Source organism: Hyperoodon ampullatus (assembly GCF_949752795.1).
Source record: "Hyperoodon ampullatus genome assembly, chromosome: 2".
In the NCBI taxonomy this organism is placed as follows: domain Eukaryota; kingdom Metazoa; phylum Chordata; class Mammalia; order Artiodactyla; family Ziphiidae; genus Hyperoodon; species Hyperoodon ampullatus.
The window spans coordinates 160,894,438-160,919,957 of NC_136915.1; the positions used below are offsets into that span (position 1 = coordinate 160,894,438).

The following is a 25,520-nucleotide window of genomic DNA, read 5'->3' on the forward strand; positions in this document are numbered from 1 at the left end:
CTTTCTTCCCCGCTGTGTTTTACTGTGTTTGAATTCCAGAATTTATCCAGAGCTCTTGAAACAGTGCTTGTGGTCTTCTGCTGGCCTAACAAAGATTCCTTTTAATAATGGCTTTCCCCACAAATGTCCCAAATAGTTCTGTGATATTCTTTCAGAAGTTATTAAAACTAGAAGCAAACAAACAATTGTCAGCTTTTGTGGTAACAGTAAAAATAAATTTAACTTGAAAATTTGTAAGAGATTATATCATTCATAGAAGATAAAACAATTATATCTAAAAATAGGTAAAATATCTCATAAGTTTGTATAAAATCTTTAAGCAAATATAAATTTAATGTGCACCTAATTGATGGTTTTCCTTCTGGAAGAGAAATTATGGAATCCTGTATCTAAACTAATTTAATAAATTTAATAATTGCATTATACTGGTCCATATATGTTTATGGCTAACAAAGAGAAAGGAAAGAAACCACAGGTGTTTATTTACTGATTTTATCAGTAGGGGTTATGAGGATAGTATCTCTGCAAATACTGGTTATTTATTACTTGAACTAATAATCTTAAATTAGAGTATGTTTACAGGAACTCTACAATTTGAAGAAGTAAAGAGTTATCACATTCAGATATCTGGCTGTGCTGATCTTTGTTCATTTAAATGCAGGATATTTGAAGGCAAAAATTCCAAAGCCTGATTTACTTTATCTATGCTTATTTACAAGTATGTTTAATCCTGCTCTTGTTTTTGAACTTCTTAATGCTGCATAAAAATATTAATCATTAGGTGGTCTTAATGTAGCTATCTTCAGCCCTTCTGCAGAAAGTCATTGTCAGAGAATTCATTCTAATTCAAGGTTAATTAGTGTACCATTAAAATAATGTGTTACAAAAATTAATTACATTGCAGGTCAGAAAACCTGTTAAAAAGCATAGTGTAAATGTCTGAGAGCACATCATCCTCCTTAAAACATTGCTATACAAGTGCCACCCTTCTAGAAAATATATCCAAAGTGAAAATCACTACTGAGGTCCAGTCATAGGTGTTTCCTCTAAAGTAAATTTTTGGCACCACATATGGGAAATTTAAAATATAACTCCCCATTAACAGTAAAATGCGTTGCTTGTCTGCTTTCCCACTGAAACAGCTAAGGATTTATAATTTAGCATTAGTTGATGTAACCCTATTGGGTTAAACCTAAGGAGAAGTCAGGAATCTGGTTGAGAAATAGAAATTATCTGTACATCTTATAGTAAAAATACTAGATATATTAATATTATGTTTTCTTACTTAACTATTAGGTACTTCTGGTAGGTGCTCTGTGTAAGTCTATTAGACATCATTTTAACTATAGAGTAATTCTTGTTAATTTAACTTAATAGCCATAAAATGTACAGTTAAAATTAGAACTAAGAATGATACAGACTTTGACATTTTATCTGATTATTTTAATGTAAAAGCTGTGAAACAATTACATTGAACTATAAAATATTTTATACATTGGTATTAGTTCTGAGAGTCTAATTAGAATATCTGTTTATTCGTATAGAGGGTTTTGAAATTAGTGCTCTAGTAACACTAAATCAGTACACATTAGAGCTGGAGAACATTTAACATAGGCAACTCTATTCTCTACTCCACAATACATTTTTTACTTGGCTTTTAGAATTGTCTCCATTTAAAAAAATTTTTAGTGGGCTCTGAGCAAAGTAGTTTTGCTGTTACAATAAACTGTGAATGATTTGCCCATTTTAAAATTTTTTGCTTCCCTTCCTCTTTGGATTTTGTGTAAGCCTATTGCAAAACAGATATTCACAAGTAAGTAAAAATAAATTGAGCAAATGAAAGAAAAAGAAAAGGACAATTTGTAAGGAAGAAGTTGTCTTACTTTTTTTGTTTGTTTGTTTCAAGAATAGTTCCTGGTTTGATTAGTTGAACTAATAGGTATGTGAAGAGAGTCTGAAAGGTGAAGTGTGTGAGTTTAGAAAAGCTTTCTTGAAAGGTGCTTTTTACTTTAAAGTCATCTTTGTCCCAGCTTATATCTGCTTAAATCTTTTCTAAAATGACATAAAGCAGGGATTTCAACTTAATTTGGAAAAACATTCCATTCTTTAAGAAATGACATCACTACCACCCTGAAAAAAGTAGTGTTAAGCCATACATCACTCATTTCTTCAGAAAAGCCCTTAGCTTTGGGGGTTTTGTTTATTCTTTGGACTGAGGAGGCTCCTTTCATTAACTAAACTAAGATTTCTGACAGTGGAGAAAAGAATTAACACATTGAGAGTAACCGTTCATCCTTGGTAGACAACAGTTAAAATTAATGTTTCATATTTAGTACTTTTGTCTCCTGACAGTTAATATCTATTCTGTTTTACAAGTGGCTTTCACAGTCAACATTTGAAGATAAACACTAGCAGACTTTACTAATGTTTTGGGGATATTTCAGGGTGTAAATCTGGGATATGAAGGGGAAATGCTTAGTTTCAAAGTGATTAAATTTTCTTACACTTTAAGGAATAAACTTGAGTAAATTTAGATAAACTGCATTTAGATTATGATCTCTACCTAGGTTTAAGTACTTTTTTTTTTTTATCCATAGGATTTTTTTCACCAGAAGTGGACATAATTTAAAACTATCTCTTACCTTTATAGAGTTCTTTAAAATTTACAGAGCATTATTTTGTAACTCATTCATTCAACAAATGTTATTGGTATTATTGTTGATAGTGTTACCCCCACGCTGTGGGTGAGGAAACTGTTCAGCTGAAGAAAGTCACTGGGCTAGTACAGAACAGATTCCAGAAGTAGAACTCAGGACTTTCTATTGATTTCCAGTCTGCTGCTTTTCCCATAGAACATTTTATATCAATCATTCTTAGAATAGTTAATCTACATTTTTGCATATTACTCTGTCTTTCTTCAGACCTTATATCTTTTATATGGTCCCACAACTGGATTAACAAATTCATTTATCTTTTTCTGTGTTTTTAGGGCAGAGCTCTACTCCATTGGGCTTGTGATCGAGGACATAAGGAACTAGTCACAGTCCTGCTACAACATAGGGCCGATATTAACTGTCAGGTAAGAGTGATGAAAAGGGAGCTTTTTTAAAAAAATTGGGGTAAAATCCACATAAAATTTACCATATTAACAATTTTAAAGTGTACAGTCGAGTGGCATTTAACAATGTGCAACCATCACTACTGTCTTGTCCTGCAGCATTTTCATCACCCCGGGAGTACGCTTTGTACCCATTAAGCGGTCACTCCCTATTTCCCCCTCACTCCAGACCTTAGCAACAACTAATCTGCTTTCTCAGTGGATTTGCCTCTTCTAGATATTTCATATAAATGGAGTCATAAAATATTTGGCCTTTGTTTCTGGCTTCTTTCACTTGGCATATTTTCAAGGATTATCCATGTTGTAACATGTAACAGTACTTCATTCCTTTTTGTGGCTAAATAATATTCCGTTGTCTGGATAGACCACATTTTATCAGTTCATCAGTTGATGAGCAGTTGGGTTGTTTCCACCCTTTGGCAGTTGTGAATAATTGCGGTGAACAATTTGTGTACATGTTTTTGTTTAAACACTTGTTTTCAGTTCTTTTGGTTCTGTACCTAGGAGGGGAATTTAAGTTATATGGTAAGTTGATGTTTAACTTTTTGAGGAACCTCCAAACTTTTCCACAGGAGCTACACCATTTTACATTCCCACCAGAAATTCAGGGGTGTTCAAGTTTTTCCACTTCTTCGCCAACACACATTATTTTTCTGTTCATTAGCCATTCTAGTGGGCATGAAGTGATATCTCATCATGGTATGGATTTGATTTGCATTTCCCTAATGACGTTGAGTATCTTTTCATGTACTTGTTGACAGTTTATATGTTTTCTTTGGAAAAATGTCTATTTAAGTGTTTCACCCCTTTTTAAACTGAGTTGTCTTTTATATTTAAGATCTAAAAATTCTTTATATTCTGGACATTAGACCATTATCAGATGTATGATTTGCAGATATCTTCTCCCTTTTCGTGGGCTGTCTTTTCGCTTTCTTAATAGTGTCCTTTGGTGCACGTAAAGTTTTTAATTTTGATGAAGTCCAGTGTATCTATTTCCTTTTGTTGGTTGTGCTTTTGGCATCATACCTAAGAAACCTTTGCCAAATCCAAGGTCATTAAGATTTACCCTGAAGTTTTCTTTCTTTCTTTTTCTCTTTTTTTTTTTTGACTGTGGCAAAATATATATAACATAAAATTTACCACTTTAACCATTTTAAGTGTACAGTTCTGTGGCATTAACTACTTTTATGGTGTTCAACCATCACCACCATTCATCTCTAGAACCTTTTCATCTTCTCCAGTTGAAACTCTGTACTCATAACTAGCTCCCCATTCCCCACCCCACCCCCTCAGCCCCTGGCAGCCACCATTCTACTTTCTCTCTTCATGAATTTGACTACTCTAGATACCTCATATAAATAGAATCATACAATATTTGTCCTTTTGTGACTGACTTATTTCGCTTAGCATAATGTCTTCAAGGTTCGTCCCTGATGCAGCATGTGTCAAAATTTCTTTCCTTTTTAAAACTAACTAATGTTGCATTGTATGTATATACCATATTTTGTTTATCCAGATATCCATCTACAGACTTAGGTGACTTTCGTTTTTTGGCTGTTGTGATTAATACTTCTATGAATATGGGTAACAAATGTCTGTTTGAATCCTTGCTTTCACTTCTTTTGAGTATATACCCAGAAGTGGAATTGCTGGATCATATGGTAATTCTTTGTTTAATGTTTTGAAGAATCACCATACCATTTCCACAGTGGCTGCACCATTCTACCTTCCCATCAAAAATGCACAATTGTTCCAGTTTCTCCAAATCCTTACCAACACTTGTTATTTTCTATATTTCTGATATTAGCCATCCTGGTGGTTGTGAAGTGGTATCTCCTTGTGGTTTTAATTTCACTTCCATAATGATTAATGATGTTGAACATTATTGATGTTGAACATTATTAATGTTGAACAATCAATTTTGGTCATTTGTATATCTTCTTTGGAGAAATGTCTATTGATGTCCTTTGCCCATTCTTTAATTGGGTTGTTTGGGGGGTTTTTGTTGTTAAGCTGTAAGAAGTCTTTATACAGTCTGGATATCAACCCCTTATCACATGCACGATTTACAAATATTTTCTCCCATTCTTTGGGTTTTCTTTCACTCTGCTGATAATAGTGTCCTTTGATGCACAATAGTTTAAAATTTTGATGAAGTTCAACTTATGTATTTTTCCTTTTGTTGCCTGTGTTTTTGGTGTCATATCCAAGAAATCATTGCAAAATGTCATGTCATGAAGATTTTTCCCAGGTTTTCTTTAAGAGCTTTATAATTTTAGCTTTGTTTTTTGACCTATTTTGAGTAAAAGGTAACATAAGGGTCCAGCTTCATTTCTTTGCATGTGGATAGTCAGTTTTCCCAGCACCATTTATTGAAAGGCTGTCCTTTCTTCACTGAATGGTCCTGACACCCCTTGTCAAAAATCACTTGACCATATATGCAAGAGTTTGGGATCTCTATTCTATTTCATTGGTCTCTGTGTCTGTCTTAATGCCACTACTACACTGGTTTGATTACTGTAGCTTTGTAGTAATTTTTGAAATCAGGAAGTGTGAGACTTCCAACTTGTTTTTCTTTTTCCAGATTGTTTTGGCTATTCTGGGTCCCTTAAGTTTCCATATGAATTTTAGGATGGATTTTTCTAATTCTACGAAAAAGTCATTGGGGTTTTGATGGAGGTTGCATTAAATCTATAGATCGATTTGGGCAGTACAGGTTTCCCCTGCTCTCTGAAAGTAAAGCATTCCTACGAAACCTTTTGTAAGCCAAAATGATGTAAAGCAAAGAAGCAATTACCTTAGGACACATCTTGCTAACGAATGCACAAAGTAAACTGAGATAAAGCACAGATGCTCACACAGTTAAAAGTTATGGTGGCTTAGTGCTGAGATGCACATTGTAGTTCCTGGAGAAGGAGCTAGGTGGTGCCGCTCTTGGTGCTCAGGGTGCGTGCTGCCTCTACAATAGCCAGCTGCAAAACAAAGGGTGAGCGTTGGTTTTGCTTTTCGCCTTTTTTTGTAAAAGCAAAAATCGTCTTCAGATTTCTTTCGGTTAGCAAAAACAGGTACTAATGTAGGTCTTTAGTAAAAGTGAAGTGGCATAAAGCAGACTTTTGAAAAGCAAGGGATACCTGTATTGTCATCTTAACAATGAAGTCTTCCAATCCATGGAATGGCCTTTTTTTGTGTCTCTAATTTCTTTCAGCATTGTTTTATAATTTTCAGTGTACAGTACGTTTGCCTCCTTGGTTTAGTTTATTCCTGAGTATTTTATTCTTTTTTGACACTATTGTAAATGAAACTATTTTCTAAATTTCTTTTTTTGATTATTCATTGTTAGTGTTTAGAAATGCAAGTGATTTTTTTTCTTTTTCTTTTTGCGGTACGCAGGCGTCTCACTGTTGTGGTCTCTCCCGTTGCGGAGCACAGGCTCCGGATGCACAGGCTCAGCGCCCACGGGCCCAGCCGCTCCGTGGCACGCGGGATCCTCCTGGACCGGGGCACAAACCCATGTCCCCCACATCGGCAGGCGGACCCTCAGCCACTGTGCCACCAGGGAAGCCCAATGCAAGTGATTTTTGTGTGTTGATTTTTTATCCTGCAACTTTGCTGAATTCGCTTATTAGTTCTAACAGCTTTTTGTGGAATCTTAAGGGTTCTCTACATATAAGATATGTTGTCTATGAACAGAGATAATTTTACTTCTTCCTTTCCAACTTGGATGCCTTTTATTTCATTTTCTTGCCTAACTGCTCTGACTAGACCTTCTAGTACTATGTTGAATAAAAGTAGTTAAAGTGGGCATCCTTGTCTTATTTAGGAGTTTGCTTTTTTTTTTTTTTTTTTTTTCCCAGTACGTGGGCCTCTCACTGTTGTGGCCTCTCCTGTTGCGGAGCACAGGCTCCGGACGCGCAGGCTCCGGGGCCATGGCTCACGGGCCCAGCCGCTCCGCGGCATGTGGGATCTTCCTGGACTGGGGCACAAACCCTTGTCCCCTGCATCGGCAGGTGGACTCTCAACCACTGCACCACCAGGGAAGCCCTAGGAGTTTGCTTTTTAATTTAGTATAAATTATACTAAAGATAGATATAAAATGCTTTTCCTTTACATAATATTTGTTGGCATATACATCCATTCCACTTTAGCCCCCTCGGCCTCCTGGGCTCACCCTGAACTTTTCATCAAGTCTGAAATTTTCAGTTCTAATTATACTCTCCAATTCACTTCACTCTAAATCTCTTATTTGACTTTATGGAAATCCTGAGTCCCTTGACTGATCTACCTTCTCCCATTTTAGTTCATTTTGTCCACTCTTATGCAATTATCCTCATCTTCATTCCCATTCCCTGTTTTTCAACTGTGGTAGCCACCTGGCAAAATGCTAATTCTGATTACAGTTGCCTGCCTTCTATATATCTACACTCTGGGTCTGGGCAAAGCTAGAAAAAAAAATTACTCAGCCCGGATATTACCATAAATCATGGTATCCATATTTAATTTTGACTGGCAAGTCTTATGGTCTTTCTTATTCTCACATTTTCCCTTATTTCACAGACAAAATAGAAGACCTCTTTATCTCCAACCTGTCTCTCAGCCAGTAGCTGCAGCAACATATATTTCTTGGACACCCCTCAGACACTTCAAACGCACAGTGTCTAACACTGAACTTACCATCTCTCAACAGCCACCGCCCCTGCCCCCCCATAATTGGCATCAGCATCCACCCAGTGCTCCAGGACTCATCCTTTATTCTTCTCTCATTCTCACACCCACTGAAGTCCTGTAGGTTCTGCCTGCTAAGTGTACCTCAAATCTATCCACTTCTCTATTTCAGCATTGCCAGCACACTAGTTTAAGCTTATTAAATTATTTCAGCAGCTCTCAACTATATCCCTGCTTCTAATCTTGATGTCCTTCGATACATTTCCCACTTTTCATCTGGAGATTCTTTCTAAAATGCTTATTTTCAGGGGCTTCCCTGGTGGCGCAGAGGTTGAGAATCCTCCTGCCGATGCAGGGGACACGGGTTTGAGCCCTGGTCCAGGAAGATCCCACATGCCGTGGAGTAACTGAGCCTGTGTGCCACAACTACTGAGCCTGCACTCTAGAGCCCGCAAGCCACAACTACTGAAGCTCGTGTGCCTAGAGCCCATGCTCCACAAGTAGAGAAGCCACTGCAATGAGAAGTCCGCACACTGCAACAAAGACCCAACACAGCCGAAAATAAATAAATTAAATTAATAAATTAGGGAAAAAAAAGAATAAAATGCTAATTTTCAAATGTTCTCTTCTTTACTTTTATTATTCTAAGATAAAATCTAAATTTAATTTGCCCTATAAAACGCTTCATGATCTGGACCTTGCTTACCTCTCCACTTATTTCTCAGATACTCCTAGCTTATGGTATGCTGAGTTCCACTGGTTCTGAAGAACTTGACATGCTGCTCACCTGTTGGCCTTCTTTTTTTTTTTTTTTTTTGAACATCTTTATAGGAGTGTAATTGCTTTACATTGTTGTGTTAGTTTCTGCTGTATAACAAAGTGAGTCAGCTATATGTATACATATATCCCCATATCCCCTCCCTCTTCAGCCTCCCTCCCACCCTCCCTATCTCACCCCTCCAGATGGTCACAAAGCACCAACCTGATCTCCCTGTGCTATGCGGCTGCTTCCCACTAGCTATGTATTTTACATTTCGTAGTGTATATATGTCCATGCCACTCTCTCACTTCGTCCCGGCTTATCCTTCCCCTTCCCGTGTCTTCAAGTCTATTTTCTACGTCTCCATCTTTATTCCTGTCCTGCCCCTAGGTTCTTCAGAACCTTTTTAGATTCCATATATATCTGTTAGCATACGGTATTTGTTTTTCTCTTTCTGACTTACTTCATTCTGTATGACAGACTCTAGGTCCATCCACCTCACTACAAATAACTCAATTTCGTTTCTTTTTATGGCTGGGTAGTATTCCATTGTATATATAAGCCACATCTTCTTTACCCATTCATCTGTCAGTGGACACTTAGGTTGCTTCCTTGTCCTGGCTATTGTAAATAGTACTGCAATGAACATTTTGGTACATGACTCTTTTTGAATTATGGTTTGCTCAGGGTATATGCCCAGTAGTGGGATTGCTGGTTCATATGGTAGTTCTGTTTTTAGTTTTTTAAGGAACCTCCATACTGTTCTCCATAGTGGCTGTATCAATTTACATTCCCACCAACAGTACAAGAGTGTTCCCTTTTCTCCACACCCTCTCCAGCATTTACTGTTTATAGATTTTTTGATGATGGCCATTCTGACTGGTGTGAGGTGATACCTCATTGTAGTTCTGATTTGCATTTCTCTAATAATTAGTGATGTTGAGCATCCTTTCATGTGTTTGTTGGCAATCTGTATATCTTCTTTGAAGAAATGTCTATTTAGGTCGTCTGCCCATTTTTGCATTGGGTTGTTTGTTTTTCTGATATTGAGCTGCATGAGCTGCTTGTATATTTTGGAGATTAATCCTTTGTCAGTTGCTTCGTTGGCAAATATTTTCTCCCATTCTGAGGGTTGTCTTTTCGTCTCATTTATGGTTTCCTTTGCTGTCGAAAGCTTTTAAGTTTCATTAGGTCCCATTTGTTTTTGTTTTTACTTCCATTTCTCTAGAAGGTGGGTCAAAAAGGATCTTGCTGTGATATATGTCACAGAGTGTTCTGCCTATGTTTTCCTCTAAGAGTTTTATAGTGTCTGGCCTTACATTTAGGTCTTTAATCCATTTTGAGTTTATTTTTGTGTATGGTTTTAGGGAGTGTTCTAATTTCATTCTTTTACATGTAGCTGTCCAGTTTTCCCAGCACCACTTATTCAAGAGACTGTCTTTTCTCCATTATATATTCTTGCCTCCTTTATCAAAGATAAGGTGACCATATGTGCGTGGGTTTATCTCTGGGCTTTCTCTCTTGTTCCATTGATCTATATTTCTGTTTTTGTTCCAGTACCATACTGTCTTGGTTACTGTAGCTTTGTAGTATAGTCTGAAGCCAGGGAGCCTGATTCCTCCAGCTCCCTTTTTCTTTCTCAATATTGCTTTGGCTATTCGAGGTCTTTTATGTTTCCATACAAATTGTGACATTTTTTGTTCTAGTTCTGTGAAAAATGCCATTGGTAGATTGATAGGGATTGCATTGAATCTGTAGATTGCTTTGGGTAGTATAGTCGTTTTCACAATGTTGATTCTTCCAATACAGGAACATGATATATCTCTCCATCTGTTGCTATCATCTTTAATTTCTTTCATCAGTGGCTTATAGTTTTCTGCATACAGGTCTTTTGTCTGCTTAGGTAGGTTTATTCCTAGGTATTTTATTCTTTTTGTTGCAGTGGTAAGTGGGAGTGTTTCCTTAATTTCAGTTTCAGATTTTTCATCGCTAGTGTATAGGAATGCAAGAGATTTCTGTGCATTAATTTTGTATCCTGCTACTTTACCAAATTCATTGAATAGCTCTAGTAGTTTTCTGGTAGCATCTTTAGGATTCTCTATGTATAGTATTATGTCATCTGCAAACAGTGACAGTTTCACTTCTTTTCTGATTTGGATTCCTTTTATTTCTTTTTTGTCTCTGATTGCTGTGGCTAAAACTTCTAAAACTATGTTGAATAATAGTGGTGAGAATGGGCAGCCTTGTCTTGTTCCTGATGTGAGTGGAAATGGTTTTAGTTTTTCACCATTGAGAGCGATGTTGGCTGTGGGTTTGTCATATATGGCCTTTATTATGTTGAGGTAAGTTCCCTCTATGCCTACTTTTGGAGAGTTTTTATCATAAATGAGTGTTGAAGTTTTTTGAAAGCTTTTTCTGCATCTATGGAGATTATCATATGGTTTTTATTCTTCAGTTTGTTAATATGGTGTATCACATTGATTGATTTGCATATATTCAGGAATCCTTGCATTCCTGGGATAAACCCCATTTGATCATGGTGTATGATCCTTTTAATGTGCTGTTGGATTCTGTTTGCTAGTATTTTGTTGAGGATTTTTTCATCTATGTTCATTAGTGATACTGGCCTGTAGTTTTCTTTTTTTGTAACATCTTTGTCTGGTTTTGGTATCAGCATGATGGTGGCCTCGTAGAAGGAATTTGGGAGTGTTCCTCCCTCTGCTATATTTTGGAAGTGTTTGAGAAGGATATGTCTTAGCTCTTCTGTAAATGTTTGATAGAATTCTCCTGTGAAGCCATCTGGTCCTGGGCTTTTGTTTGTTGGAAGATTTTTAATCACAGTTTCAATTTCAGTGCTTGTGATTGGTCTGTTTATATTTTCTATCTCTTCCGGGTTAAGTCTTGGAAGGTTGTGCTTTTCTATGAATATGTTTCTTCCAGGTTGTCCATTTTATTGACATATAGATAATCTCTCATGGTCCTTTGTATTCTGCAGTGTCAATTGTTACTTCTCCTTTTTCATTTCTAATTCTTTTGATTTGTCTTCTCCCTTTTTCTCTTGATGCATCTGGCTAATGGTTTATCAATTTTGTTTATCTTCTCAAAGAACCAGCTTTTAGTTTTATTGATCTTTGCTATCGTTTCCTACATTTCTCTTTCATTTATTTCTGATCTGATCTTTATGATTTCTTTCCTTCTGCTAACTTTGGGGATTTTTTGGTCTTCTTTCTCTAATTGCTTTAGGTGTAAGGTTAGGTTGTTTATTTGAGATTTTTCTTGTTTCTTGAGGTAGGATTGTATTGCTATGAACTTCCCTCTTAGAACTGCTTTTGTTGCATCCCATAGGTTTTGGGTCGTCGTGTTCTCATTGTCATTTGTTTCTAGGTATTTTTTGATTTCCTCTTTGATTTCTTCAGTGATCTCTTGGTTATTTAGTAGTGTGTTGTTTAGCCTCCATGTAGTTTGTTTTTTTTGGGTTTTTTTTGTTTTTTGGTTTTTTTTTTTGCAGTACGCAGGCCTCTCACTGCTGCGGCCCCTCCCATTGTGGAGCACAGGCTCCGGACTCACAGGCTCATCAGCCATGGCCCATGGGCCCAGCCGCGGCGCGGCATGTGGGATCCTCCCGGACCGGGGCATGAACCCATGTCCCCTGCATCGGCAGGTGGCCTCTCAACCACCGTGCCACCAGAGGAGCCCCTGTATTTTTTTAACAGTTCTTTTTTCTGTAACTGATATCTAGGCTCATAACGTTGTGGTCAGAAAAGATACTTGATACAATTTCAATTTTCTTAAATTTACCAAGGCATGATTTGTGACCCAAGGTATGATCTATCCTGGAGAATGTTCCATGAGCACTTAAGAAGAAAGTGTAGTCTGTTGTTTTTAATGGAATGTCCTATAAATATCAGTTAGGTCCATCTTCTTTAATGTGTCATTTAAAAGTTGTGTTTCCTTATTTATTTTCATTTTGGTTGATCTGTCCATTGGTGAAAGTGGGGTGTTAAAGTCCCTGCTATTATTGTGTTACTCTTGATTTACCCTTTTATGGCTGTTAGCATTTTTTGCCTTATGTATTGAGGTGCTCCTATGTTGGGTGCATAAATATTTACAACTGTTATATTCTTTTCTTGGATTGATCCCTTGATCATTATTTAGTGTCCTTCTTTGTCTCCTGTAATAGTCTTTATTTTAAAGTCTATTTTGTCTGATATGAGAATTGCTACTCCAGCTTTCTTTTGATTTCCATTTGCATGGAATATCTTTTTCCATCCCTTCACTTTCAGTCTGTATGTGTCCCTAGGTTGAAGTGGGTCTCTTGTTGACAGCATATATACGGGTCTTGTTTTTGTATCCATTCAGCCTGTCTGGGTCTTTCGGTTGGAGCATTAAACCATTTATATTTAAGGTAATTATCAATATGTGTGTTCCTGTTACCATTTTCTTAATTGTTTTGGGTTTCTTATTGTAGGGCCTTTCCTTCTCTTGTGTTTCCTGCCTAGAGAAGGTCCTTTAGCATTTGTTGTAAAGCTGGTTTGGTGGTGCTGAATTCTCTGAGCTTTTACTTGTCTGTAAAGGTTTTAATTTCTCTGTCAAATCTGAGTGAGATCCTTGCTGGGTAGAGTAATCTTGGTTGTAGGTTTTTCCCTTTCATCACTTTAAATATGTCATGCCACTCCTTTCTGGCTTTCAGAGTTTGTGCTGAAGGATCAGCTGTTAACCTTATGGGGATTCCCTTGTATGTCATTTGTTGCTTTTCCCTTGCTGCTTTTAATATTTTTTCTTTGTATTTAATTTTTGACAGTTTGATTAATATGTGTCTTGGTGTGTTTCTCCTTGGATTTATCCTGTATGGGACTCTCTCTGCTTCCTCGACTTGATTGACTGTTTCCTTTCCTATATTAGGGAAGTTTTCAACTATAATCTCTTCAAATATTTTCTCAGTCCCTTTCTTTGTCTCTTCTTCTGGGACCCCTATAATTCAAATGTTGGTGCGTTTAATGTTGTCCCAGAGGTATCTTGAGACTGTCCTCAATTCTTTTCATTCTTTTTTCTTTATTTTGCTCTGTGGTAGTTATTTCCACTATTTCATCTTCAAGGTCACTTATCCGTTCTTCTGCCTCAGTTATTCTGCTATTGATTCCTTCTAGAGAACTTTAAGTTTCATTTATTGTGTTGTTCATCATTGTTTGTTTGCTCTTTAGTTCTTCTATATCCTTGTTAAACGTTTCTTGTATTTTCTCCATTCTATTTCCAAGATTTTGGTTTATGTTTACTGTCATCACTCTGAATACTTTTTCAGGTAGACTGCCTGTTTCCTCTTGTTTTGTTTGGTGTGGTGGGTTTTTACCTTGCTCCTTCATCTGCTGCGTATTTCTCTGTCTTCCCATTTTGCTTAACTTACTGTGTTTGGGGGTCTCCTTTTCGCAGGCTGCAGGTTCGAAGTTCCCATTGTTTTTGGTGTCTGCCCCCAGTAGGTGAGGTTGGTTCAGTGGATTGTGTAGGCTTCCTGGTGGAGGGGACTAGTGCCCGTGTTCTGGTGGATGAGGCTGGATCTTGTCTTTCTGGTGGGCAGGACCGAGTCCGGGAGTGTGTTTTGGGGTATCTGTGAACTTACTATGATTTTAGGCAGCCTCTCTGCTAATGTTTGGGGTTGTGTTCCTGTCTTGCTAGTTGTTTGGCATGGGGTGTCCAGCACTGGAGCTTGCTGGTCGTTGAGTAGAGCTGGGTCTTAGCGTTGAGACAGAGATCTCTGGGACAGCTCTCACCGATTGATATTACATGGGGCCAGGAGGTCTCTGGTGGTCCAGTGTCCTGAACTTGGCTCTCCCACTTCCAAGGCTCAGGCCTGACACCCAACTGGCGCACTGAGACCCTGTCAGACACATGGCTCAGAAGAAAAGGGAGAAAAAAATAGAATAAAATAAAATAAAAAAAATTTTTCTAATTATTAAAATAAAAAAGTAATTAAAAAAAAGAAAGCAACCAAACCAATAAACAAATCCACCAATGATAACAAGCACTAAAAACTAAACTAAGATAAACATATAAATCAGAAAGTAGTCAGTCTCATACAGCAAACCCCAAGTCTGCAGTTGCTCCCAAAGTCCACTGCCTCAATTTTGGGATGATCATTGTCTATTCAAGTGTTCCACAGATGCAGGGTACATCAAGTTGATCGTGGAGATTTAATCCACTGCTCCTGAGGCTGCTGGGAGAGATTTCCCTTTCTCTTCTTTGTTCGCACAGCTCCTGGGGTTCAGCTTTGGTTTTGGCCCCGCCTCTGCGTGTAGGTCACCTGAGGGTGTCTCTTCTTCACCCAGACAGGCGGGGGTTAAAGGAGAAGCTGATTAGGGGGCTCTGGCTCACTCAGGCCGGGGTGAGGGAGGGGTACAGAATACGGGGTGAGCCTGCAGCGGCAGAGGCTGGTGTGACATTGCCACAGCCTGAGGTGTTCCATGTGTTCTCCTGGGGAAGTTGTCCCTGGATCACGGGACCCTGGCAATGACGGGATGCACAGTTCCCAGGCCAGGAGGTGTGGATAGTGACCTGTGCTTGCACACTGGCTTCTTGGTGGCTGCAGCAGCAGCCTTAGCATTTCATGCCCATCTCTGGTGTCCACGCTGATAGCCACAGCTCGCACCCGTCTTTGAAGCTCATTCAGGCAGTGCTCTGTATCCCCTCTCCTCGCGCACCCTGAAACAATGGTCTCTTGCCTCTTCGGTCCAGAGTTTTTTCCCGAACTCCCTCTCAGCTAGCTGTGGTGCATCAGCCCCTTTCAGGCTGTGTTCACGCAGCCAATCCCAGCCCTCACCCTGGTATCTGACCTCTGAAGCCCGAGCCTCAGCTCCCAGCCCCCACCCACCCCAGTGGGGCAAGCAGACAAGCCTCTCAAGATGGTGAGTGCTGGTTGGCACCAGTCCTCTGTGCGGGAATCTCTCCGCTTTGCCCTCTGTACCCCTATTGCTGCGCTCTCCTCCGTGGCTCCGAAGCTTCCCCCCCACCCACTCCCTGTCTCCGCCAGTGAAGGGGCTTGCTAGTGTGTGGAAGCATTTCCTCCTTCACAGCTCCCTCCCGGAGGTGCAGGTCCCATCCCTATTCTTTTGTCTCTGTTTTTTCTTTTTTCTTTTGCCCTACCCAGGTACGTGGGGAGTTCTTGCCTATTGGGAAGTCTTAGGTCTCCTGCCAATATTCAGTAGGTGTTCTGTAGGAGTTGTTCCACATGTAGATGTATTTTTGATGTATTTGTGGGGAGGAAGGTGATCTCCACATCTAACTCCTCCACTGTCTTGAAGGTCTTCCTGTTGGCCTTCTTAGATACTGTTTTCTGTCTCCTTCATTCTCCCTCCTAGGCCTCAGTTTACACATCATTTCCTCCAGGAAGCCTTCCTTCACTCTGACCAGATAGACACCCCCACTTATATAGCTCCCTGTTGTTAAGCTCATCAAAGAGCTACCACAGTGCAGTCACATTGTATTGTAATTCACTGTTTACATGTCTATCCTCAGCACCACCATAGGTACCAGAGTATGGTTGTATGACCAGTGCCTTGTATGTCTAATATATAGTCAGTGCTCAGTAAATATTGAACAAAGGAATATCAGCTTATAAAGAAGTTGACAAAATGTTAGAAAAATATATCATGACAACCAGAAAAGACCGAAGCATTTACCAGAACCTTTTGAGTATCCTTGTTATTTTATTAGAATAAATACTTCTTTCCCTGTTAGATAGGTGTGCATTCTTCTTGGGCCAGTTCCCTAGCCTCGAGTCATAGGCCAAACTCACAACCTTAGGCCATATATATTTCACTGATTTTTTTTTAGTAGTTTGTATATATACAAAGGAAAGAAAACTCAAAAAATGCAAAAGACTAACTTTAAATAATTCTTTCTCCTATCCTTGTTTCAGAACTTTGATGTTTTAAGGAATATTAGCATTTTCTTTGTGATATAATTATTATTAAAACTTTTCTTCTAGTACTTTCATCATTTCATGGTTTCTGTGATCCATCTAGAATTAATTTGTGTCACATATATGCAATAGGAATTTTATTTTTGTCCAGATGTTGCCAGCTTTGCTTTTGTCTAGATGATTAGCTAGTTGTTCCAATAATGTTTATTGAATAATCTTTTCTCTACTGATTTGAAGTGTCTTCTTTTTATAGTCTCACTTCATCTACATATTTCACTGTGTTTCTGGGCTGTTCTATTCTATTGCTCTGTTTTTCTGTTCATGTACTTGTGCTATGCTGTTTAAAGTATTGTAGCTTCAAAATATATTTTAATACCTGGCAGGATAGATTACTTAATTACTTATTCAGAATATTCTCTGTTATTTTTGCTTGTTTATTTTTCTTTGTGAACTTTGAAATCATCTTTCTGACCCTCACTTCCCCCAGTCACTACCAACACTAAGCTAAAAAAACAAACAAAAACTTATTGGTGCACTCATGATTTTTATTTGGTTTGCATTGTCGGAGGTAGTATTTTGGAGGGAAGTGTCCCCAGTTTAGGCTCAGCCTGAAGTTTTTGCCTGTGGGTTTCTTGTATTCTCTTTGTTTGAGTATTATAAGACAAACAATACAAAAAACTGCTGTACGTGGCTTTATAGAATGCTCTTTACCTAACACTAAACTTTAATGCAAAGTAAAAGTTCTACATAGGTTTTAAGGATGGATCAGTTGGGACTATATGCCTGGCCAGTGTTTTCCTTGCCCTCTTTGTTTTCATATGACCACTCTGTGTTGCCCCTAGCCTTGGTTTTCCTTTATTATTGACAATCCTAATCCATATGATCTAGCTTCAGTTAAGGGAATGCTTTTGGCTTTGTCAGTTTGGGTCACTAACATGCTTCCAAATCAGAGGGCTTTTGGAGATTAACTCTCAGAATAGCTTTCCCCTTGTAATTTCTTTGTAGGTTTCCTTATTGAAAACTCTTTTCAAATATAAACAATACAAACATAATAAATGGAAGGAAATGTTCATCTCCCTCATGACTCAGTCTTTCTGAAACAACATTATTATTGACTGGCCTATTGGTTGCCAAAAAGGAAAATCAATTTTATTAGAAGTATTTGCTTGGCTACAGATCTTGGTACTAACCCAGCAGAGACAGGCTGATGTTATCAAGTATCTGAAGACTAATTTTTACCATTAGCCTGAAACGGAGTAGTAATTAAAGATATGTCAAAGTCTACTCTGTGTTTTCCTGTCATTTTTACCTTTCAGTATATCTCATATATACTTTTATTGCACTGCAGTTTCTGCATTCTGTGACTCTGATGGAATTGGATCTTTTAATTTTATTTCTGAGAAAGATCCTTTATAGATTTCATTTGTTATCTGGCAGTATTATGGACACAGTTTTGTCTTTTCCACTGCTTGGTATTGATTTTTAGTTCAGCTCTGGAAGTTAGGTCCTTAACTACATTTGTGATTAGGATATGGGTTAAATACACACCCCACCCCCACCCTCACCAGACCTCTTGAGTAAGTTTGATCTTTAAGTCCTGGAGAATGATTAAAACCACTCTAAAAGCACATTTAAAAGTATCCAAATGCTAGATTTATTGCTAGACTTCTCAGATTTATTGTAAAGTAGTGTTAAGGAAATAAGAGAGGTTGGGGGAGAAGTGGGAGCATCTGTGGTGTTGAATGTCTACACTGTGTCCTGGGTGTTAAGCACTTCAAAAGAAGAATATTTTGAGTGTTACTGAAATGTTTTAGGACTTTGTGATTTATAAATTACATAAACTTACGGTTTATATAATGGCACAGAGCAGCATACCCTCTCACTGAACACCTTCATGACTGTGTGTTATAGAAAATTTCAAAGAACATGAGATTTAACTAGATTTATTGCAGTGATCATTTTGTAATTTATACAGATATCAAATCATTGTGTTGTATACCTGAAACCAATATGATGTTATATGTCAGTTATATCTCAGTTTTTTTTTTTTTTTTGTGGTACGCGGGCCTCTCACCGTTGTGGCCTCTCCCGTTGCAGAGCACAGGCTCCGGACGCGCAGGCTCAGCAGCCATGGCTCACGGGTCCAGCCGCTCCGCGGCATATGAGATCCTCCCAGACCGGGGCACGAACCCGCATCCCCTGCATCGGCAGGCGGACTCTCAACCACTGCGCCACCAGGGAGGCCCTATATCTCAGTTTTAATAAAGAATATTGTGAAATGAAAGAATCTGAAAAGAAGAAATTCTATATGCAGATATAGTTTTATGAAATAAGTAGGAAATATATATTTTAAAAAAAGAATGGGGATAATGAGAATTCTAGATTTCTCCAGGGTGTTGTGGGGCTTAAAATGATGACAGCAGCCCCTCTACCTCAGGGCTAGCCTACTGTTCTTTGGCCGAGGCTACTCTTCCCTAAGTTCACCGGGCATATTGCTGCCAGTAGAGCCTTCCCAAGACTGCTGTTTATTATGTCACTGACCTGTTCAAAACTCTTTAATGACTGCCCTGCTTATAGGATGAATTCCAAACTCTGTAGATTTGAATTCAGAATTCTCTATCATGGGTGGGGGTGGGGTGCGGCAAGAGAAAAGTATATAAAGCAGTAAATAAAACCATCTGTAATTCTATTGTGTGTGTGTTGGGGGGGGTAGGATATAAAACAGTTTTTTAGTATTTGCCATGTACCAAGCATCTTATGTATAGTCATCACATTAATCCGATAATGTAGGTATATTATTATCTGCATTTTCGTGATAAAGATACAGAAGGCATAGAGCTAGTAAGTGACAAAGTTTAGACTTGAACATGTTCTGATTCCAAAGCCCAAGCCCTTATCCTCTCCTCTGTAAAATTTGAGTACATTTCCTTCTCGTCTTTATTTTTTCTGCTTACACGTATATAACATATTTTAAAGATAGTTGGTACATTATTGCACACAGAGTAGTTTTTAATTATCTAAAATACTGAGATATAAAATACATTCAGTGAGGTACATATAGTACAAAAAATTAAGTATACAACCTAATGCGTTATATATGTGTGTGTGTATCTGTGCAACTGCCATCTATATCAAATTAAAATACTTCCAGAACCCCTTGAAGGTTTGTTTCCATAAGCTACTTCCTGTCACTATCAATCCTTCCACCCCCGCTCTGAGGTAACTAATATTCTGACTTCCATCATCATCAGTTAGTTCTGTCTCTTCTTGAAATTCAGATATTTAGAATATTATAATAATATTCTTTTGGATCAGGCTTATTAATGCTCAATAAAACAGTTGTAAGAGTCATCCAGGTTGTTATGTATTTCATTTGTTCCTTTATTTGTATTGCTGTGTAACATTTCATTGTATGCATATACCACAATATATCCATTCTCCTGTTGATGGATATTTAGTTTTTAGGGGCTTTTTTTTTCCCCTTCAGTTTTAGGCTACTCTGAATAAAGTGCCTGTGAACAATCTTGAACATGGACATATACACATATATTTCCATTCCTCTTGTGTATATACTTAGGAGTAGAATTGCTGGGTGGTAAGATAACTGTGTTTAACCTTTTGGGGAACTGCTATGGTTTTTCAAAGAGGCTTCCCCATTTTACATTCCCACCAGCGATGTATGAGAGTTCCAGTTTCTCAGCATCCTTGTCAACATTTGTTATTATCATTCTTTTTGATTACACCCATCCTAGCGTATCTCATCGTGGTTTTGAATTTCATTTCCCCTGTGGTTAATGATGTTGAGCATCTTTTCATGTGCTTACTGACCATTTTTATATGTTCTTTTTTTTAATAGTATATGATTCATGATTATTTATTTGTAAATTTATTTATAAATTTGTTTATTTAATTTATTTATTTTTGCCTGCATTGGGTCTTCATTGCTGTGCGTGGGCTTTCTCTAGTTGCGGCAAGCAGGGGCTACTCTTTGTTGTGGTGCGCAGGCTTCTCATTGCAGTGGCTTCTCTTGTTGTGGAGCATGGGCTTCAGTAGTTGCAGCACGCGAGCTCAGTAGTTGCAGCACGCGGTCCCTAGAGCATGCAGGCTTCTGCGGCGCATGGGCTCAGTAGATGTGGCTCGCGGGCTCTCGAGCGTAGACTCAGTAGTTGTGGTGCACGGGCTTAGCTGCTCCGCAGCATGTGGGATCTTCCCAGACCAGGGCTTGAACCCATGTCGCCTGCATTGGCAGGCGGGTTAACCACTGTGCCACCAGGGAAGTCCCTTTATATGTTCTTTAGGTAAATGTCTATTCAGATCCTGTGGCCATTTTATTTTTAATTGGGTGGGGAAAAAAAAGACATGGGAAGCACAGTAAGGTTCTCTGGAAGCAAAATCTGTTGAGGGATGTAATGGACTCAGGGCCAGCCTTTTGAGGCAAATCATCATTTGTGACTCATGTTACCATCCTCTCATCTGTCTGAGATAGCTACCTGGGTGAAATCAGCTTTGAGGACTACCATTGGTGACCTCAGAGGGAAAATATGTCACAACAGATGCCTAAAAGGTGTGAATACAAGAGAGTAGGTTGAGGCTTTGCTTAGGTGATGGTATTAGTAGTGGGATGAATGAAGACTAATTGAATCAGACATTTTATTTTGCTTTTGGCATTTTTAAAAAACCTCCCTAAATTCCCTACCCACCATTAGGAGAGAAACCCCCCACCCCCCTTCAAAGAACAGGGACTAGGGTAGTTTCATGGATTCATCTAATTCCTTAAGGGTCTCTGTACCTTGAACAAGTAGAGCAAACAGTTACTAACAGTGCCTATGCCCATTTAAAAAATTGAATTATTTGTCTCTTTATTATTGAGTTGTAAGAGTTACATATTTTGAGTGTAAGTCCCTTACAAAATATACGATTTATAGGGAATTCCCTGGTGGTCCAGTGGTTAGGACTCTGCACTTCCATTGCAGGGGCAGGGGTTTGATCCCTAGTTGGGGAACTAGGATCCCTGTGTGCCATGTGGTGCAGCAAAAAAAAAAAAATGTGTGTGTTTGTGTATATACACACATATATTTATATACACAATTTATAAATATTTTCTTCCATTCAGTGGATTGTCTTTTCACTTGCTTGATAGTGTCCTTTGAAACACAAAAATTTTTAATTTTGATAAAACCTAATTTATCTATTTTTTAATTTTGTTGTTTGTGTTCTTGGTGTTGTTTCTAAGAAACTATTGTCTAATCAGAGATCATAGTGATTAAGCCTTTTTCTTCTAATAGCTTTATAGTGTTATCTCTTATGTTTAGGTCTTTGACTCATTTTGAATTAATTGTGTATGATGTGAGATAGGAGTCCGATTTCATTCTTTTAAATATGGATATCCAGTTGTTTCAACGTCATTTATTGAAAAGACTATTCTTTCCCCCATTGAATTGTTGTAGTACCCTTGTCAAAAATCAATTGACCATAAATTTGAGGGTTTATTTCCAGATTTTCAGTTCTGTTCCATTGATTGATATCTCTACCCTTAAGCCAGTACCACACTGTCTTGATTACTATAGCTTTGTAGTAAGTTTTGAAACTGAGATGTGTGAGTTCTCCAGCTTTGTTCTTTTTTTTTTTTTTTTCCAAGATTGTTTTGGCTATTCTGGGTCCCTTGAATTTCCATTTGAATTTTATAATCAACTTGTTCATTTCCACACACACAAAAACAGGCAGCTGAGATTTTGATAGAGATTACATTGAATTTGTAGATCAGTTTGGAGAGTAGTGCCATTTTAAGATTTTAAGTCTTCTAATTCATGAACATGAAGTGTCTCCCCATTCATTTAGATCTTATTTAATTTCTTTCAGTGCTTTGTAGTTTTTAGTGCACAAGTCTTACACTTCTTTTGTTAAATTTATTCCTAAGTATTTTATTCTTTTTACTGCTATTTTAAATAGAATTGTTTTCTTAATTTCTTTTCTGATTGTTAATTGTTAGTGTATGGAATTACAGTTGATTTTTTTGTGTTGATGTTGTATCCTGCATTCTTGTTGAACTCACATTTCTAATAGGTTGTGGGGCAGGGGATGTTCTATATACGTGATTATGTCATCTACAAATAAAGATATCTGAATGCCTTTTATTTCATTTTCTGGCTTACTTGCCTTATCTAAAACCTTCAATAAAATGTTGCATAGAAGTAGCAAGAGCAGACATCCTTGTCTTGTTCCTGATCTTATAGGGAAAGTATTCAGTCTTTCACCATTAAGAATGATGTTGGGGGCTTCCCTGGTGGCGCAGTGGTTGAGAGTCCACCTGCTGATGCAGGGGACACAGGTTCGTGCCCCGGTCCGGGAAGATCCCACATGCCGCAGAGTGGCTAGGCCCGTGAGCTATGGCCGCTGAGCCTGCGCGTCCGGAGCCTGTGCTCTACAACAGGAGAGGCCACAACAGTGAGAGGCCAATACCACAAAAAAAAAAAAAAAAAAAAAAGAATGATGTTGGGATTGATCCATTTTTTAAAATTTATTTATTTATTTATTTATTTATGGCTGCATTGGGTCTTCATTGCTGTGCATAGGTTTTCTCTACTTGCGGCGAGTGGGAGACACTCTTCTTTGTGATCCATGGGCTTCTCATTGCAGTGGCTTCTCTTGTTGTGGGCTTCAGCAGTTGTGGCACACGGGCTCTGTAGTTGTGGCTTGTGGGCTGTAGAGCTCAGGCTCAGTAGTTGTGGTGCGTGAGCTTGGTTGCTCCGCGGCATATGGGATCTTCCCGGACCAGGGCTCGAACCTGTGTTCCCTGCATTGGCAGGCGGATTCTTAACCACTGCACCACCAGGGTAGTGATCCATTTTTAATTGTTAAACTAGCCTTGCTTTCTTAGAATAAATCTCACTTGCTGGATTCAGTTTGGTAATATCTTATTTAGCGTTTTTGCATCTGTAACCATAAGGAATACTGATTGACCTGTAACTTTCTTTCATTGTAGTGTTCCTATCAGGTTTTGCTATCAGTTATACTAGCCTCATAAAACTAGAAGGGAAATATTCCTTCTTATTATCTAAAAGAATGTGTTTAGGATTATTATTAGCCATTCCTTTAAATCTTAGGTAAGGGGTCTTCAGTTGCAGGCAAGAGTCATTTCTCCCTTTGCTTCCTCCTAAGTACAGGTAAAAACCCAACTGTGAAAGGTTGGAAGAGGGCAGATTGGGGACCTAGAGAATTGAGGAATGACACTGTGGTGACTTCTCTTGAGTCTTCTTTTTGCTTCCTATCTAACCTGAACTGGGCTCTCGAGAAACCTACATCCCAGAAATGCCAGCAGGTACAGAAAAGAAAAACCTGTTTTCTCTCACCAAAGGACAGGGAAAGAGGCAGTCTAGCAGAATGGAACTTTTCAATAGTACCCACCCTACCCCAGCCAAACACCATGCAGAAAGACATGTGCCACCCTTTGCAATGTTTGGAGGTCAAGAGGGAAGCCTAGACATCCCCTGGCTGGTAGCAGACAATGCTTTCCTTCCTCACCAGGGTGGTATTAACAGAGGCTGAGCAGGAACCCTGGACTTGCACCTACTGCACAAAAGTAGCAGGTAGTGCTCCCTTCTCCCGCAAGGTAGGTATCAGTGGAAGCCAAGTGGTAAACTTGGACAACTACCCCCCACTCTAGAAATAAAAGCAGTAGTAAAATGGTATTTACCCCCTTTCCAAATAGAAAGTGGTGCTGTGGGGGTGGCTGTATTTCAGAGAAGAGGAAGCTGGAGAACGGGGTTCTTTAAACTTATGTATGGAGTCCTAGGAAGATCCCAAAGTGACTTACACCTTAAACTGACTGGAATTAACACAACAAAAGGTTTGAAAACTGAACTACAGTGTGGAACACTGCCCAGGTTTTCACATGGACCTCTAGGTAGCATGAAAACAAAGCAGACCAGAATCTCACTTCAAGGACTCAGAAAACTAAATTATCATTGGACCCACAAGTCATAAAAGTAGGACAGGACCTGCATGAGAAACTTATATAGGGAGATTGCCTGCTAAAATAAAATAGATTTAAATAGGATCCAGATTCTCATAGCATACTCAAATTGAAAATTATTCATCCTACCAAGAACCAGGAAAATCACAACTTGAATGAGAAAAGGCAACCAACACATACCCAACACCAAGGTGACTCAGATGTTAAAATAATCTGACAGTTGTTTAATCATAAAAATGTTTCAGTGAGCAGTTATGAACATTCTTGAAACAAATGAAATGAAAAAAACATTAGGAAATCTCAGTGAAGGAATAGAAGATAAAAAAAGAACTAAATGGAAATTGTAGAACTGAAGATGTTATACAATGACGGAAGTAAAAATTTGCTGAGTGAGCTAAATACCAGAGTGGAGACGACAAAGAAAAGGATCAGTGAACTTGAAGACAGATCAACAGAAATTACCTGATTGGAAAAACAGAGAAAGTAGATGGAAAAGAAATCAGCAGCATCTCCAGGGCCTGTGGGATAATTACAAAAAAATCTAACTTTCTCATCATTGGAGTCCCAGAAGGAGAAGAGGAAGAGTGTGAAGCTGAAAAATATTCAAAGAAATAATGGCTGAAAACTTCCCAGTCTGATGAAAGATGTTACAGATTCAAGAAGCTGAGCGAACCCTGAACAGATAAACCTGAAAAACTCTATGCCAAAATACTTCAAAATCAAACTTAAGAAAATTAAGGAGAAGAAAACATTGAAAACAGCTAGTAGGAAAGAATACATTATATCTATAGGGGAACAGTGATTCAAATGATGTTTCGTGGAGGCCAGAGGAAGTGTCACCACATTCTTCAAGTGCTGAAAGAAAAGCTCTCAACTCATAATTCTATAGCCAGTTAAAATATCCTTCAGGAATAAAGGTAAAATAAAGACATTCTCAAATGAAGGAAAACTAAGAGATTTTGTCACCAGCAGACCTACTCTTAAAAAATGGCTAAATGGAAGTTCTTTAAATAAAGAGGAAATGATAATAGAAGGAAACTTGGAACATAAACAACAAAGAGAAACAACAATGGAATGGGTTAAAAATAGGGGTAAA

General features: G+C 38.3%; 1 protein-coding gene across 2 annotated transcripts in view; it reads left to right on the forward strand.

Moving 5' to 3' along the window:
• Window positions 1-25,520, forward strand: part of ACBD6 (acyl-CoA binding domain containing 6) — a gene marked incomplete at its 3' end in the record, with an annotated part of 230,170 nt that overhangs the window by 93,022 nt on the left and 111,628 nt on the right. For both annotated transcript variants that reach the window (XM_079697808.1, XM_079697807.1), the window contains one exon: window positions 2,990-3,079. In XM_079697808.1, the coding sequence (XP_079553934.1) occupies window positions 2,990-3,079 (90 nt within the window). The remainder of the gene's footprint in view (window positions 1-2,989; window positions 3,080-25,520) is intronic.